The sequence below is a fragment of the Opisthorchis viverrini genome (assembly GCF_000715545.1).
Source record: "Opisthorchis viverrini unplaced genomic scaffold opera_v5_34, whole genome shotgun sequence".
Classification (NCBI taxonomy): domain Eukaryota; kingdom Metazoa; phylum Platyhelminthes; class Trematoda; order Opisthorchiida; family Opisthorchiidae; genus Opisthorchis; species Opisthorchis viverrini.
Genome location: NW_008751690.1, coordinates 2,445,940 through 2,463,934, shown reverse-complemented (window position 1 = coordinate 2,463,934; position 17,995 = coordinate 2,445,940). Strand labels below are relative to the sequence as shown.

The following is a 17,995-nucleotide window of genomic DNA, read 5'->3' as shown; positions in this document are numbered from 1 at the left end:
AAAAAAGCATGAGGGCTGGGATACTGTCAGGTCGCCCAAACCTAGACAGAAGTTGAGATGCAGAGGCCGGGTTCGAACCACGGACCTTCTGGTCAGTAAATTAGCGCACTAGCCACTGAGCCATCTCGCCCCGATATATATATACATATATATATATATATATATATATATTCTCAATGAGGAACATGACGACGATCCCCTTTGAACTTTCAATTCGGAGGCATGTCTAACTACAAGGGGTAAGCATTGAGTTCATCACATTGGATGCGGATTATGACATCCAGTCATTCGCACACCGGAAGGGTCAAGTAACCAAGCGCTACCGGCATCAATGTTCTGTTACGCAACTCGCTATTGGTCTACAACGGTAAATCCGATCTGAGCTGTACATGATTTAGGTATATATTTTACGGAGACATTAAATGAAAGACGCTGTGGATTACTCTTTTTCCGACAACAGGGTCGTCCGAACAGCTTAACATTAGTTGAACAAAATTCCATAACGTCCTTTTAGTAGTGGGAAACATTAGCACTTCGCTTACGTGCAACACGAGCATTTCTTCTGAAACAACCATAAGTTGGATTTCTCGCTGAGAGGAATAAGTCGATTCCAAGAGGCAAGATAAGTAACATGGTCGGAACCACCACAAAGAAACATGATTTATACATGAGTGACGTCACCAGCGCCGTATGCACATGGTTTGAGGATACACCTCTGAATTTGCAAAACCAATGTAGATTACAAGGTAGGTGTGTGCAGAGCAGAACCGTCAAAAAGGCCGTTGGACCTTAGATTGGTCTCACCTGCCAATTAAGTTCAAGTACACTCCTCCAGTCATATTTATTTTTCGAGTACCTTGCCTCCAAAGCTAACTAAAAATAAATAGTAAGGTGAATCCATGTTCATAATTCATAAACTCCGAAAGCGGTGCTGTTAATCAGACTTTGTAGAGCTCAACATTTTGCCTATCAATTCAATGTTGAACAGATGGGAAAAGTCCCCATTCGGAGGGAGAAAAGCTAGGTGACAACTAAAATTCATTCTTTCAAGGGCGAAAGTTGTTGAAAACCAATTCACTACAAAACCAGATGTAACCATCATGTTCTACGGTATCAAAGAGTAGGGAAAACACCCGGATATACGTACACATCACCACTGAAAGGAAGAAGGCCTTCACTGCAGAAAACACCAACTGAACTGTTACACACTATTGAACAGGAAAGCAAGACCCATATGCATCTTGTTTATAAAAACTGAACATCCGTCTTCTTAAATGCGTCTTCTTGAACTTTCCTAGGTATTCGTTGACTATCACTCAGATGTAGACGAATGCTACAATGCAATACCACAGATCCCGCGGTAAATCTCACTTTCCAATAGACGCAAAGCGGAGCTACGAGAAAACATATTACTCGTATGCCTCATCAGTAGTGCCCACCGTTAAACCACAATATGAACATTTTCATCTTCTTAAGCCAGCCGGGATAACGTGTAGAACGGAGAGCGCAAAAATTCATTATAGTGTGCGTAGCAAAACATGCCATAAAAGGCGTCTCTGGAAATCAAACAGTTTAAACAGCTGGACACCCCATACTAGGCTCACGGCACTTGATTACGACCACGACTACTTTATAACTGAAGGAGAGGCAGGCATCCACACCATATCGATCACACACCTTCACCAAGCTAAATATATCTCCATTACACGAATCAAGACATGGATGATCCCACTGGTGTAATTATCTTTCATTCCTATCTGGGACAGTTGAGGAGGGTCATGTGTTCGGACGCCACGCACAGAGGTTGAGTACATTAAAACACACTCTGTTGGCAAGCCGAGAAACAATTTTGGTTACGACCCGGAGGTAATTATAAACGGGAGTTTTTACAATAGCACACATATCACATGCGTAACACGCGTAGTAACAAGGCTGTATTAGAGACTGGATCGGTAAAGGAGGGGTCAAAGTACAGGAAGAAATGTGGATTAGAGATTCTGGCCCGTGGTGCAAACAACGCAACGGCAAAATAAATGACGGACAATCGTCGGTATGTACGATTTCAATGAACGCAGGGTACAGAAGGTGAACCGTCCAGCTGTAGCAACATTTCGGTGCCTAAATGCCATGCCATCCGAAGGAAGCACAAGGGCTGGGGTACTGCCAGGTTGCCCAAGCCTAACAGGAGAAGTCGAGAGGCATGGATCGGGTTCGAACCATGGACCTTCTGGTCAGCAAATTCGCGCTTTTACCACTGAGCCATCTCGTGCCCCTGAGCCGGCGAATAAATGCCCCGAAAATGCACGTCTCAGACGCTCCGCGTAACCTAAGCGAAGTTGAGTCTGTTGCTGCAGGTTGGTGCTCGGTTAGCCAGATGCACTCACCGAAATGAGTGAATCTAGCTTCAAACTGCGAGTATTCATCCCTCAGATGAATGCATTCATCCGGTTGTTGATATAGTAATATTGAGAACATTTCTAATATGAATCTCACATCAACAAGCCCGCTTCCCCGAAAGTGGCAGGATTCAGAAACACTATCATGCTTTCAACCTGGCTGGTCTTTGCGACATTTTTCGTCCGACCATCCAACTATTTGGACATCTTTCGCCAACCTCAAATTTCAGCTTATTTCTCACCCGAAAATATCGAAGTCAGCTTTTGGTGTAATGACCCCAACCTAATGAGCACGCTTCACTCGCAGATCTTGGTAGACCGGACGATTTTGGGTTTTTCGACCAGGGATCGTCATACTCCCCCTCTTGGTGAAGAAACTCAACTGGTCCGCAATTCTGGAGGGCTAGTTTGCATCATGCCAACTAAATACGCAAGCCTTCATTAAAACTCCTATGCAGTGTGAAACAGAGCAATCAACACGATCGATTCTGCTGTAATACCTGTGTACTGAGTGATGTGCGGCTCCGCGCTTATCTTCTAATCCATACGGCTAAGAAGCTTGCCACAGAGACCAACCAAACATCTACAAGTAGCTCAGAGGAAGAGAATAAATTCACATGACGAGTGAAGCTTTCATCTAGAAAGTTGTCATTCGAGAAGCCAGTCAATACGTGTGATCATGTGAAGCGGATCCCTCGATGTACATGTCCAAACTACTGGCAGGGACGTTGCCGATTCGAAACTCCCTGGAGTTTCGTGAGATGCGCCCTGCTAATGACTCCCAATGGAGATGAATCGGGCGTACAGCGCCTCTCGGCTTTTCAACATAGAGTGGTCTCACTTGGACGATGAAATCTCCATTGTAAGTTCGATTTAATCTGGAACACTTCGCAACTTGAAGGTAAGACATGGTTGAGCTCAAAGCAGGTTAAAATCCCTGGCGTCTTTAACCGATTAGTAATGTGGTTAGCGGAGGATGGTCGGTGGCGTTTCTTTTGCCTCGGGGTAATGGCGAAGAGATACGCTCGTGGTATGAATCTTCAAATAGAGCCGAGCGGCGCCGCGTTCAACCTATGTCCAGGAAGACACCCGATGAGCGAGGTTTTTTTGACAGGGGCAAAGTTGAGTCGAGATGACTGAGTACTTATAAGGAGTAGTGGAGACCATAAAACCGAGATTTAAAAAAAGGAGAAAATTTCACTCAATGGGTACCATTGTAGACACTTTTAGGATCAGTCAGAGACACAAAACATTTGATGAAGCACAAGCGGTTGGCATTAAAACCCGATTTCGCGAGATTATGAAGCGAAAAGTACTAGGGTAACCCCAAAACAGTTTGTGTTGTAACTGTTTTGAAACCTTAATTCGGTTGACACTGTTTATGACATCGAATACGAGGGCCAGTTTGGATGCTTTTGAGAGGTCAAGCTATTGCGGAGGGAGGAACTGCCTGGCATTTATGACTGATGTGCAGAGATAATGAACCGTATTAGAAACAGTCATTACGCGGGGGGGGGGGGGGGGGGCTGCGCTACGGCAGAACTACTTTATAAACAAGAGCACAATTTGCGAAATACATTCAGTCGCAAACTAACTTGGTGTTAATGGGAAATTTAACTGAGTCTCAGATGAAGCACTTGCTTCTGCTATTATGAAAATAAGAGTTTTGGAGATTCAGAGGCCAGACTTGTCTGATGATAAGTGAAACTGGCAGTAGGTCGCCGAAGAGTTTTCAGCAACCTTATAAGTGGTGTAATGCCCAGAAAAAAGCACTTATTGAGGTAGCATGCTTTCCTCAGAACTGTCTGAAGCATGTGAGTGGTCAAGGGTGTTGTCTCAGATCGATTCAACGCGAACGGGTGAATAGCTCATCTTCATCCGAGTGGTTAGAGCGCGAATTTACTGACCGGAAGATCCGTGGTTCGAACCCGACCTCTGCACCTCGACTTCTCTCTAGGCTTGGGCAACCTGGCAGTATCCCAGCCCTCGTGCCTCCTTCATGTGGCATGGCAGCTAGGTACCGAAAGTGTGCTACCGCTGAATAATAATTTTTTTATTTTTATCCCACAGCAGTAAGTGACAACGACTACACAAGCTAACTGCAACTACTGATGAGAACAACAAACTAGTAAGAATGTTGTATTTATTTTGGAAACCTAATCGGGCTCAAGAGTAGTGCGAAGCCGATCGGACGAATATTATTATAGAGCTTATACATAAAAACGGAGTGAAAAGTGTACCAGAATGTGCATACAGCAAGAAACAGACTTACTTGACTCGATGACGCAGGTCTTCCTGGCAAATACCATCTTCCTTCATCAGCTGTTCATACCAACGACCACCTATGAATCAAAAAGGGCAACCTGAGAATTTAGTTGGTAATATTAGCTAGAAGTTAGCCTATTGGACGATTTTTCTACTTTACAAAGGACACTGAAAGGGGCTGATAAAGGATGGACTCATCTTGCAGAACGACTAAAGTGTGACCCTCATTACACCTGGTAGGATATCACACCAGTGCTGAGTACGTCACAGTTATCGAAAAGGATGAAAAGTATTGAAAAGAGTACCAAATGAGTTACTGGATTAGATGATCAGAAAGAACTCAGAACCCTTGACTACGATTATGATGAAGCGCGAACCACAAAGCATTCGACTTACATTGGTTTTGTGGATAGGAGACTGCAAACCCGGGTAGAGGGAGAACAACGTCAGTCAAGGGGATGCTCTGACAATTCTCAGCCGTCACAACCAAGGGAACGGGAGTAGTCGCATTTGAAGATGTGTTTGAGTTAAGTTCCAGGCACAGCGCTTCATCCACTAGAAGGGCAATAAAAAAGCATAAGTAAGCACAATGAGTATTAGATGAGGTAACACTAAAATTCTTAGGTCGTGGGCTTAAGGACTTTTGTTTCCGAAGTGATGAAAAACAAACTTCTTATCCCTGGCGGGGCTTTCAGAACGACTGTGATGTTGAATCCCCTATATTTTTATTTTACGTTTTTTTACACCGAAATATTATTTAGGCCTCGTTGAACTGGTCCGCATCTGTTGTCTGTCCCAAGGTCATTACGGTGACCTACAGCCGAGATTTTCTAAAACCCTTGCATTTTTTGAGCCAAAATAAGAAGCTGACAGGAACGCGATGTTCTGCGGCAGAATGAAGAACACAGTTGACCGGATGTTATTGTTTGGAAAGGAATACACAGGATGACCGTAAATGCAGGCGGTGATTCCGACCAACATCCGTTCGCTGTAAGTACATATGTTAGCATTGTCTGTCTTGGAACCGGAAGAGTAATGATCGTGCGACTGTCATAGGGAAGCTGGTTGCATAGTGAGCTGAACAAAGATACCTGTTTAAACTTGACCGTCCTGTCGGGCTACGTAAGAAATGGTAATGTCATAACATTTGCGAACAGACAGTAGTGTTATTCGGCACAAGTTCTGTGTGAATTACGGTCGTCAAGACCAACAGGCTTTGAACAATACATCGGTAACAAGGCTGGAGGAGAATGGTGAGACAGCCTTGTCTTGCACCACTGGAGGTGATGAAATCAGGTGAAGGCCTGTTGTATACCTGTATGAACCCATGGGCGTTGGCATACCGTGAGGGGTGAAAAAATGGAGGTAACGCTTTCGATAATCAGGCACCGTCATAGCATTTCACGATCGATAGAGTCGAAGGCTGTCTTCAGATCAAAAGAGACGTTGAGAACGGCAACAGTGTTTGAGAACCTGTCTCAAGATAAAAATATGGCCGATGCACTCTCATCCGAGGGGAAAACTAGCTTGCTACTCATGACTTCGTCTCTCCCGGTAATCAACCTCGGATGCCACAACCAGCGGACTGATGCCCCAATGTTCTTGCGCTACTTCTGAACAATAAGATCACTGCTGAAAAGCTCCATTCAACAGATACGGTGGTTTCGTTCCATCCCTTTCGTAGTAAGGTAGTCAGAATGCATATCAGGGCTCCACCGACTTCTTTGAAAGGTGTAGGGTTCAAACAATTAGGAATAACTGCCTTGTCGTGGGAATATCTTGCACTGGACTTTCGCTGCTAATGGCGGGCTGGTGAGGATAATTCATTCAAGCTTGTTGGGCTCTTGGAGAGATTGTGTTGAAGGAAGTCAGCTGAATTGCTCATTAAGGAGCTGAACCCACCAACCAAGATAGCGATACCGCGAATGAATTGTCACTTCATGTTTTTTCCAAAGTCGTTTCGCTGACATCCATGTTCTCTTACTTAGCTGGCCAATTCAGCTGGAGTAGGATTCTGCTGATACCTTCAGTGAAAACCTTCCACATAACTTTGATCTCCATAATACATCAACGTTCACTGTCATCATCAGAAAAAGCAACATCAGTGTTGACACTGACGCCCCACTGCCTCACAACCGCAAAGTGTATCCAGTTATACTTAAAGCCCTAGAGTGAAAACAGAAAAGCGTAGCTGAGGGACAGGGCCTAGTGCTGACCTATCGCAAGCATTTTGAGGTGCCTTATCATCACCAGCTGTGAGAACTGCGTGCTTATCATACAGTTGTTATAGCTGACAGTTTCTTTCATTGATGATTTGGGGAGGTGGGGTAGATAGGTGCACACTGGAGGCCGTAGCTGATATAATTGATGAGTAAACACGGGGGTCTCAGCGAACCTTTCATTGGGGAGATTGGAATGGAAGCTGTGCATTGGAGGCCTACACCTCCAAACACTCAGACTATCAAGAAAGTCACTGACATCGACCAACCGCCAGCGCGGGAGGGATGATGGAACCCCCATCTTGGAAGATTGCGCTAAAAACACCCGAACCCTTCGTAATCTCACACACTTGTACCAAGTCATACGTTGTCCAGCTAGCGGTTCGCGCCACCCTAAAGCAGGCACAAAGAACACTCGTCTCGGTAACACATGGTAACATGCGTAACAAATGGCCGAGTCACCGTAGTTGCTGGATGTTCTGCACCTGCTATATAACCAAATACCCATTTTCTAATTAACTTGTTACGAATTCTTGGACACCATCTGAGAGCACCGACTCTTCTGCGGCATTAATGGTCACAAACTTGAAGAGGCCTCACATAATCTGACCGCAGAGTCCACGCTTCGCAACAATACAGCCCTTACTATAGCCTGGTACACACGACCCTCGATACCCAGTGACGAGTCTTTTTGATACCACAAGTGACGGAAATTAGAGAGCGCACATTGACTTCACTACACATTTCCGTCAGAGCTAATACAACCACCGAAATATGTAAAATTCTCCACAAACCCGTGCTCTTTGATTCGTAGACTGCGAATTCTGAAGTATGACTCTGCACTTTGAAGGTGAGAGTGCATGCCGAAGGATGATATGATTATGGTCAGTTCATTCAAAAGGGCATGTAATTCGCCTTCATCTTCATAGATCAGGGCTACGTCATTTGTGTCATTGAGAACAACAGAGTTCTCACCAGCAAAGATCTGAACAGCGGGGTTCTGAAAACCCTCGAAAGTCCGCCTCATTATTTCATCAATGACAAAGTTGAACAAGAATGGAGTGGACATGCTTATCGGACACCACCTCTTGTAGGGAACCTTGCCGCTAGCTCACCATACGCTCACATGCCAAAAAGCATGTAAATAAAGGGATCGGGGTACGTTCCACATCGTTCTTCAAACTCATAGTCATCCGGTGGTTGGGGAGAACTGCGTGTGCTATCGTTGGCTTTTCTGGTAGCCAAAAGATCTGCTAATCTCGAAGACACCCACTTTTCATTCAGCCGATGGTTTGAAAAGACTGTCCTAGAGGTTAGCGGTGTTGTTTACTTCCCCCTCTTCCATTCACCTTCCTCCCTGGTTATCAGCGTGGCTGTCTTCACTAGTATCTCGATATTGTTGGGCCCCTTGAGGCCGTTTGACGGAATTGCTGTGGTTCGGCATACGCAAGCCTGTGGGGAAGCGAACTGACAACTGATACCGGGAATGGAAAGCACTTTTACCACGATATACATGACCGTTGCATAAATCACAGACATTGAAAACTGTAACTTGGATAAGATCTTTCAAGTTTAGTAAGGGAAAGATTTTACGGTAGTTTAGATACAGAAGATTGGTCAGGGAATTGGCAGATGGCCTGAGAGTAGCGGACCGATTGGAGGGTGGGGAGTGTGGGTGAGGGCCGGTGAACGAAGAGCTGCAAGGGCGAATGATACTTTGCACCTGCTTAGGTCGAAAAGGGGGCTTTGTTTGAAGTACCTCACTATGAACCTCCAAACGCAACAAGTGCGTTTAAAGCCGTTGACGACTGGTCAATTGTCGACAGCATAGTATGCGGTGAGGTGCTTAAGGTGGTATTTCAATGGGAAACTCGCGAAGCACGTGGCCAACAAGAAACTTATTTTTATTGATACCCACGTTCGAACTCGGATGCAGGATTTGCAGATAATAGTCTCAAATTCCAGATAGGCATCATTCTCGGCTTTCACTATTTGTCCGTTTTTTGGGACGTTCGCCTGTCAGATTTATTCCACTGGAAAAACTAACAAGTGCAATACAAAGAACGATCAAATGAGTCCCTGTTAACAGGTTAGCTAAGCACATTTGAATCTTGCAGTGAACTGGCATCGGACGTACCTGCGTCTATTGGGAGTAATGAATCCGCAGCGTTCTGTATGTACAAATCACCCGGCTGGGCGTGTCCAGTATGGAACTGGTTTACTCGACGACTAGCTATCCGATTCCAGATCAGACTTTGGTAGCTGTGTACATAAAGTTGACGCAGGTTCCGAGGAAGCTAACAGGAGGGAGTAAGATAATCCATACGAAATGATAAATAATTCCATCGATACACGAATACCGTTCTCAAAGCTGATACAAGTAGTAGGCAGGACTAACATTTTGGTGTGCAATCATTATGATACAAAAGAAGCAGGTTGAAAACATTGAAGACTTTGATTGTTACCGTCATGATCAGAGAACGCGAGATGATAAATGGGATGCCATATAGAATTCTGCAAAAAATGGACGGTTGAATAAAAGTGATTTGTTTAAACAGTATTATCACTATGCACTTACACACTCCGCTCTGGCCCTGAAGAGTATTTTGGAATCTGAGTGTCAGCGTCACCACATTCCACTCGAAAGTGTCCCACAGCCAAGTTTGAAAACATTTTGTTAGCCTCTTGAGGTTTTCACCGAAATAGCGGGGTTATCGGACGCTTAATGAGGAATGTGGGGCTATTCATGTAGAATCCAGTGAAACTTCGGGGCAACATTACGGTGCTCGGTATGTTCCTTAAAACTTAATTGGGACCTTCGGAGCAATGAACCGAAAATTAAACGCTGCAGGCCAACAACTTGGTGAGGGGGCATAATCTCTGGTAGGGGTTCTGTGTTGGTTGATCCAAGTTGATTCTATGCTACATCTGGTGGGGAAGTAGTCTGCAGGGGCAGTGCGGTTCAACACTTCCTATGTTTTGGAGTGGTGAACAGGCGAGCGACCGCCACTAAACAACGACAGCCCAAAACCACAATAGCATGACAAAAATAATGATAGCCAGTGGTGCAAACATAACGTGACGAGCTATGGACTGCCGGATTGTTTAGAAAATTCTCCAGATCTGCCGCTAAACTAAATTAGGTTACTGATGAAAAAAACAACAGGGCTTATTTGGGCACTTGAGGGGAAGGATAAACTTTCAGTGTCTCTTGCAGACCGTCCGAAGAGAGAAAGACCAGTTGTAGGCCTACAACATTCACCTGTTAAATGGAGACATTAAGCAATAGCTAGATATGCTAACTATTACCTATCAGTATCAACAAAACCCTGTCAGCTTTCACAAAAGCGGACTTTTCATGAGTCTTTACAGAGAAACACGTTACACTGCATGGGTAGCGAGGCGATTAACCAATGATTCACATCCCAAGCTTTTTAGTGAGACCATGTTGAATGGCTTTCCGGAGTCAGACATTAATATCGTTCTGCTGTCAAGCCTTTGCTTTGACTAAGCAGTGGAGGAAGTAACAGGATACACCTTCTGTTGTAAACCAGTGGTCGGGACCAAGGAAAGCAGTACTTTGTTGCGTTCTATTTCGGGGAAATTCAAAGGGATCAGATTGATCCAAAAATCAAGAGGGTCTGACTAATAATCGAAATCATTAGCTATTTGGTCCAATGAGAGACGCAAGTGGTAGAAAAAAAGGTTCGAACTACATACTGTCTGCCAACTGCAGAGGATTTTACATTAAAGCTTCCCACCAACCACCGAAGAGTAAAAGGTTCGTTGTACATAAATCTGTTTCGCCCTGAGGTATATTCCGGCTTGCATTCATGAAAATGGGATTCTCATTTGATGGTTAAGGCGGTTCGGAGCTTTACTGTATCACACCAATTGGACTACAATTACCAACCTTCAAGATGCACAATCTTAAACGTGTGAAAATGCAACAATTTATTGTGGATAGCATATAACCCATAACCGTTTCGTGATTCGCATCTGACATTGAGCAAATAGAACGCCCATGGTATTCTAGATAAAGAAAACGTGACCCATTTGGGGATGCGGATCAAGTGTATAGTTATTCAGAAACACTACAATCTCCATATTATTACGCATAAGTCAGTGTAACCGGATTCGTGTGTCTCAATCGAGCACCTAATATTCCAACAATCTAATGAGAATGACAACCTGCGGAAATATTACGCATCCCTTGAGTCCAAAAGAATCTGAAACACTTACCTGTTTCGTGTTTTCTGCGTACAGTGGTCATACAACCTTTAGTAGATATGCGGGTCAAAACACCGCCTGATTGCACAGGTAGAGACAGGAAGGATCAGAATTTTGCGACTGGGCTTGGGCAACCTGGCAGTATCCCAGCCCTCGTGCTTCCTTCGGGTGGCATGGCAGCTAGGCACCAGAAGGGTGCTACAGCTGAACGCTATCTTTTTATTTACACTACTGAGCAGCCACATGAAGCTCAGAGATTGAGGGCATCATCAAGACAAGACGGCTAAAAGCTTCGAATAATGACGATACTTTAGTGGAAAGCATAGCTGGATTAATCTGAACATCACAAAGTACTCATTACAAGCATTCTTACTGTACCATAGGCCCAATCGTGACAAGCGGCACATGGCTAAAAGGAAGTGCAACTAAGATGCGTACGGCACTACCTTCTTCCAAAAACAGCCAAAAACCAGAGAGGACAGGAATCAGGACTACGCAAATTCCCCTCTACAGGGGCGAAATTAACAAAGGAAGAATGTGTGCCACTAATTAAATACCTAACTGCACTAATCAGCTTGGCTTTTTGTTAGAAGGCCGAAGAACGTGTCATCCACCTATGCGGCCCAGTAACTACTGGCGTGGTTCGAACGTAACGGTACGGAACTGTTCCCAAGAAGTGAGTCACGCAGTAGCCACATGTTGCAAGTGCGGTCGATTCCACAGCTTGTGACAGCCCCACTGTACTGTCTCAATACTTTATCATCCTACCGAAAACCGATATGATCGTGATGGTGGAAGCGAAGCGAACGACTGGAAACGGAAGGCTGTAACAGACGATAGCTGGTGACCGCTCACAAAAACTACTGAGAAATGAGAACCTGAGGTGCAAGGATTTGTACGTAATCCGAAATAGTAGTTTCAGCCTGTTCTCAGATTTCCTGAGATGACCGTTACATTACTTTGGTTCACTGCGGCTAACATACCTAATCCTTTTAAAACCACCCATCGCGGTGCTTTCATTACTTTTATGATTTTACTGGCTATCTTTCAACGTTTCCGGAGGAGGTAGGAAATTTCGAAATCCCAACCGAATTTCGTCGCACAATTGGAGTCAATCTAGTTGAAAAGCACTGTACAGCTGACTCCCTCATCTTGGGACACACCAGAAGTGCTCATCTGACAAATCTTTATGGATAGTGGAATGTACGGCCTCCAGTTTAGTAAACGAACACCACACATCGCTGATCAACAGTGGCTAGTTTACATTCAGATAGGACTATCATTCTTCGGCCAAGCGGTTCACGTCACTTGAACTGCCGTTGACCGGCTCATCGAGCAACGAATTTTTGGACAGGTCATCCTATTTGTCGGATTTTTTGTCGCAAAAGATCGACTGCAATGAATGGGGTTGGTAGGTTCAGCTACCGATCCGAAATCCGCAGGTTCGCATTGTCCTAGAGCGTAACGAAATATGCGCTGCGGCAGGCTTGAATGTGTAAAACGTGACTGATACCAGAAAAGTGATTGATCACGTATTCGAGACAAGCGAAATCACCACGGAGAAAAGATGTATGTGGTTTCATTGGTGGGAAGGGGGGGACACGAAACTATTCTAGGCTCTCCAGACGGATACTCTTTGTGGGGCTGCTGTACGTGGCAAAGCCTTTGGACATCGTCTGTGAAGGTCTTTTAGTGATACCCTGGAGCTCGTACTGCAGAGTAAAGTTGTTCGACTCTGACACAGAGCCCGTGATAGGATGATAAGCGCTTCAAACGAAAGTTTAAAGTGAACCCATCAAATTAGTGTGGATAAGGGACTGCCTGGCGTAACATTTGCCCTAATCAGGGATGGGTGGGGCATCCGGTTTCACATGCAGATAACATGAAACTATCAGGGAAAGTAGGTACTTACGGCTTGCAACGCATTTAGCGTTTTCCCATGTTTGGCGATACCTTGGAGAAGGTATTTTTCCACTGACGATGGAATTTTGGCAGCACAAGCGGCTGCATCACCTGATGTCAGAAACTCCTCTTTTGTCTGTCTGACCACGGGTAGATCTGTCCAAGACTTGGAGGGTTCTTAGAAAAATTCACGTACCGGCGAAAGTTGGAACGAGTATCAAATCGATAGCATGAGCCCACTCTCCACGCAAAAGGTGTCTGGAAATTGGAGAGGAAACTGTTTCAGTCATCGGAATTCGTAGGAGGAACAAACTATCAAGAGAGATGAACGGAAATGCAGGCAAGACACACAGCAGTCATGAATTATACCGGAGACAGTTGGGTATGAAAACTGACCGTTTGGTAATAGGACTATCACGTGTTTCGAGGGTAATGGGGGTTGTGGACAAGTCGAGGGGTACATCCGAAGGCTGATAAGATCGACTTGGCATATACAATTTTAGTGAATCCGGATAGTTGTGTGGTACTCATCACATACAAAACGGACTGTCAAAGACGGACTATAGGCGATAAATAAGCATGATAAGATTTCGAATTTTTAAATGAAATGCTTAGCGTAGGAATGACAACATGATTAGAGTCAATCGGATGTACAGCAACTGAAGTGGACTCTGGTCTTTTAGCGGCCAAACTGGATAGTGTACACGGATTCTATCTGACGACTGCCTTGCTGTATGAACAGTGATATCCTGTATGGGTACTCGAATCTGTATACACAATGGCTGGTCGCAGATTGCAGCAAACTGCCCTTTATTCGTGTGCTTAGTAGACGCTTCAGTTGGAAGATTACCGGTAAATTTACTACCACGAAAGCGTACCGCCACGTGATAGAAGTCCCTGTGAGACCATTTTGAGTACAGCATCACATATGCAAAGCAAACAGATGCAAATCGGTTTATCCTCAAATGATACCGATCTCGCCCTAAATGTATGGTTTTGTGCACAGAAAGAATAGCATATCCGTTCTGGTAGGATTTATCATCCAGTCGTTATAACTCGCCTTTTAGCGTGTCGTCGGAGCACATTGTCACTGCTGTGTCTGTTATACATATAAAACTTCTCATTTGACTCAATGGAACAAGGCTCGCAAAATCTTTGTATTGTCAACTTTAGGTCTGTGTACTGTTCTCTGAAGAGTGTCACCGTTTTCCCCAGCTACTTCAACTTCCAGAAAACTATTTCAGTTCTAGCCTTCTGACCTATGAGTGAATTTTACCGAACCGCCAGAACCTCATTGGGTTTCAGCTCAGTTGGGGCAAAGGCGACTAAGTGAACGACGCAGAGTCTATACGATAGATTTGCTCAGGAGAGAGAGATATTCAAGCTTGTCCAAGAATATATCAATCAGTAGTAGGCCAAGCATAGACCACTCTGCCTTTTCTACCGAAGCACTTTACGTGGTGTGCCGAACCACAGAAAATCATCCAGTTCATGCGGACTCGACTGCACTTTGCTGCTGGAGCGATATAAATCCAGCTGCGTAAAAGTGACCTCTGTGTGCACAAATAGTCCGCATGCGTCCTGAGGCGCAACGGGCCGGCAACAATTGTAAATCGGAACAATCACTCGATTATGTGATGGTTAGCACTGACCGTACTTTGACCCTTGGGTGGTGATTGTTAGGTAACTTACTGTGAAACAGCGAACTATATCTCCTACTTTAAAATACCCCTCCTCGTTAATCCATAAGAATCTCTACAATTTCGGATCCACTCGAACGGTGACATAAAAAACTTACTTCCCGATTTCGAAACTTTTCGATTTTGCAGAATGACCGAATCGCTGTAGACCATAGTAATTGACAAATCCATTAGATCCCCATGAATCGATTGCGTTTGTAATAATACTGTCTGGGGAAGATATTGATCTGTTTTTTAATTGTTCGAAGGGATTAGCACCTGATATACCTCAATACAATGGTGAACCGATTCCCATCTAAGTCTCCCAGAAACAGGGGAGTTGGGACGTACGAAAAATTGCCAACACGTACACCTTGGAGACGCGAGTTCAATGCTGCCAGTCGTTTAGAGTCCACGCTAAATACAATTAACAAGAGAAAAGGTGAGCGGAATCCGACAGACATACTCCTTAACCGTGACAAACTGAGTTGTGATTGCCCGTTTGTCTTTCGTACCAGCGTATGCGAAGTAACCTGGGTTCAGACTACATGCGTAAACAGGTGGCTGGAGTTACCGAAGATACGAACTTAGTAGCCGAATGGCGCTAATAGTGTCCTTGCCTTCTTTATATAACACAAAACGACAATACCGATGTCCTTTCGATAATATGTGATTCGCTCGTTTAGGGAGACGAACATCTGTGAGGAAAGATATTAAAGACACGATATCAACAACTGACCTGAGGGCTGGCGAGTTCCTGATACCAGGATATAGCTAGGGGAATCGACTTCTTCCTTGACCGTAGTACTGGAGAGTTTCGAAGAGAGAGAACGTAATGCTTTGTGAATGGCAGTCCTGGCAACCTTGGATTCCGGTGCCTGAAATTCGGAGCTATAAGTTGCACGAAGAATTTTTCTACCAATATTTTTACACAATCTCTCTTCCCAGCAAGTAGCTCTCCTAATTCCACCTTATACGTTTCAAGGATAGGATTATTCTCGTTGTTTGACTCATCGATATCCTAGAACTGGAGGTGCCAAAGCAACTCCTTACCTCTTCAGACGGAGCTGGCGGAGCAATCGGATCCAGAGTTGTGAGCGTAGCGAGTTCGCCATTCGCCAGCTCTTGTACAATGAAATCCTCCCATCTTTGAAGTAATGCCATTCGGTGTGACAGAGCTTACCGATTTTTGAGAATGCACTCGAACCCAGAACATTCAGATCGCAGATAGCCTTCAATCCCAGCATCGTCTTCTGTCAGAATTGCATTCTGTTCACTGATGTTGAGTATCAGGTCTATATCTTCAATTGCCCGTCCATCACAGCTAACTGCGTCAACAGATAATCTAGCACGTTTGCTTTCCGGTTCCGCCATACACACTGGACGATCAACGCAGCTGAAACTAGATATACCGAAGCAATGACTATGATTGTAGTAGAATGAGATAAACAGAAAAGTTTCAGTGCAAAAAACGCTAAAACTTTGGTTTAATAATAACAGCAGATGAATGGAATATTGGACAAAAACAACCCAACCAACCATCGATTCCGAAAGAACTATGAAATAAATTATGATCTGTGTGGTTTAGCGCTTTCGATGAGCTTTTACAAACTATTGATGCGGCTGCCTCAGGTAGAAGGATAAACCGGCTTCGCTTCTTATCTACGAAAGCAATTCTTTCACAAGTACATCCAGGATTGCCGGGGAGGCTGACTTCACTCTGTAGGACCGTCAACAGCCGTTAAACGCAGTATAGGCTTCCGCTCACTCAGTACACTAGATAGTAAGATAACAACCGTCCTGCTGTAACGTCTTTTCGGTGTCTAACTCCCACGTCGTCTGAAAGAGGTATGAGGGTTGGGATACTGCCAGGTTGCCTAAGCCTAGAAAGGAGCAGCCAACATGTAGACGTTAAGTGTGACCCACGAACCTTCCAATCCGTAAACCGTTGCCTTAATTACTGAGCTATCATGAGAATGGATGCATTAGGTGGCCGACCAAATCGTTGTTCGAAATACTGTGTCCAACGGTTCAAGCGTTCTCCTTTGGTTGCTGATAGCTTTGCTGACAGGGGGCCTCTGAGGGCCGGTCGAGTGAATGAAGTGGATGACGGGTAAGGCTAAGTTATCGTTTTGGCCATGAGAAATCATTCGCTATGCCCCCGAAAACCCACGGTCCTACCAGAGATGTAATTTTTGAGTAGGGTTGGATGGGTTGCACTGCAAATGGAAGTTCGAGATTTGAGTGGCACTTTGGATATCTGCGGGGGGAGGGGGAGATGGCTAGAGCGCGAATTTACTGACCGGAATGTCCGTGGTTGGAACTCAACAGCTGCATCTCCACTTCTCCCGTCTAGAATTGGGCAACCTACCAGTATCCAAGCCCTTAGGCTTTTTCCGGGTGGCATAGCAGTTAGGCACCTAAAGGGTGTTACAGCTGAACAACTTTTCATTTTTACTTCTGGATATCTGCTCCCAATGGCGGTTAACATTCGAGATCGAACTGTCCGACAGGGATTTGAAGATCAGGTTCTGATGGGTTCGTTTGAATTATGCGTCCATTAACTTCTCAATGACTATGCAAGGTGTGCGCATTTTGCGTGGACCTGAAAGACGCGGTGAAAATCAGCAGCAGACAAGTACATGGCCGGAGTCCAGGCAAGTATTCCAGAAGGAACAGCAAGAAGTTATCGACCGTCGCCACCTGTAAGTGACGGCGCTGTGGTCCAGTTGGATTCAGGGTTGAATCGTTGTTGGGCGAAAAGATGCTAAGCCATTTTCGCTGTTCCGGGAATAGGGACCGCAGGCGAACTTTGATGAGCACAAATCTGAAGTGGGCGATCTCTGTTGTCCGTGCGTCTCGTGTCTAGTTCAACAAGACCACGCAATCGAACATGGGTCGCGTTTAGTTTGACTACCTGAGTGCTCATTTCAACAAAAGTCACAACGATGTCTGAGCTTTTATCCCGTTGTAAAAGAGCAACTAGAGAGTCATAAAAACTGACTTTGGCAGATTCAAAGCTACAGTCAGTTGGGACATTGAATCTTACTTTCCCGAGAGCTTTTTTCACCGACGTTGCAAAACGAGCTGCGCAGTGGACACTATCAACGGGCATCCGCTCGATCGCTCAATACGATACCCACACCAGCAGATCCAGGTGCAGCGACCTCCAAATCACCAGAGGTGCAGGGCTCGGAGGGGGAAGCCCGACCTAGAGCTGCGACCTTGACGTGGTGGTCGGGCTTCAGTGCTGCAATGATCCCGCGGGCTACACTGGCTGGAACTTCGTTCCACAAGGTGCAAC

General features: G+C 45.0%; 3 protein-coding genes across 3 annotated transcripts in view; 1 reads left to right on the top strand and 2 right to left on the bottom strand.

Moving 5' to 3' along the window:
* T265_02706 (hypothetical protein) overlaps window positions 1-1,258 on the top strand; it is a gene marked incomplete at both ends in the record, with an annotated part of 5,261 nt that extends 4,003 nt beyond the window's left edge. The window contains one exon of the mRNA XM_009167008.1: window positions 1,125-1,258. Coding sequence (XP_009165272.1) covers window positions 1,125-1,258 — 134 coding nt within the window. The remainder of the gene's footprint in view (window positions 1-1,124) is intronic.
* A 3,169-nt stretch (window positions 1,259-4,427) lies between these two features.
* On the bottom strand, window positions 4,428-15,155 carry T265_02705 (hypothetical protein; the record flags this gene model as incomplete). The annotated part of the gene is given in 8 exon segments (XM_009167007.1): window positions 4,428-4,521; window positions 4,669-4,738; window positions 5,058-5,216; window positions 9,018-9,177; window positions 13,023-13,189; window positions 13,209-13,270; window positions 14,811-14,939; window positions 14,980-15,155. 8 exon segments carry the CDS (start codon window positions 15,153-15,155, stop codon window positions 4,428-4,430), a joined length of 1,017 nt encoding a protein of 338 aa, XP_009165271.1.
* Window positions 15,156-15,278: 123 nt separating this feature from the next.
* T265_02704 (hypothetical protein) lies at window positions 15,279-15,855 on the bottom strand (the record flags this gene model as incomplete). Its single annotated transcript, XM_009167006.1, has 3 exons — window positions 15,279-15,389; window positions 15,431-15,712; window positions 15,745-15,855. 3 exons carry the CDS (start codon window positions 15,853-15,855, stop codon window positions 15,279-15,281), a joined length of 504 nt encoding a protein of 167 aa, XP_009165270.1.
* Window positions 15,856-17,995: the final 2,140 nt, after the last annotated feature.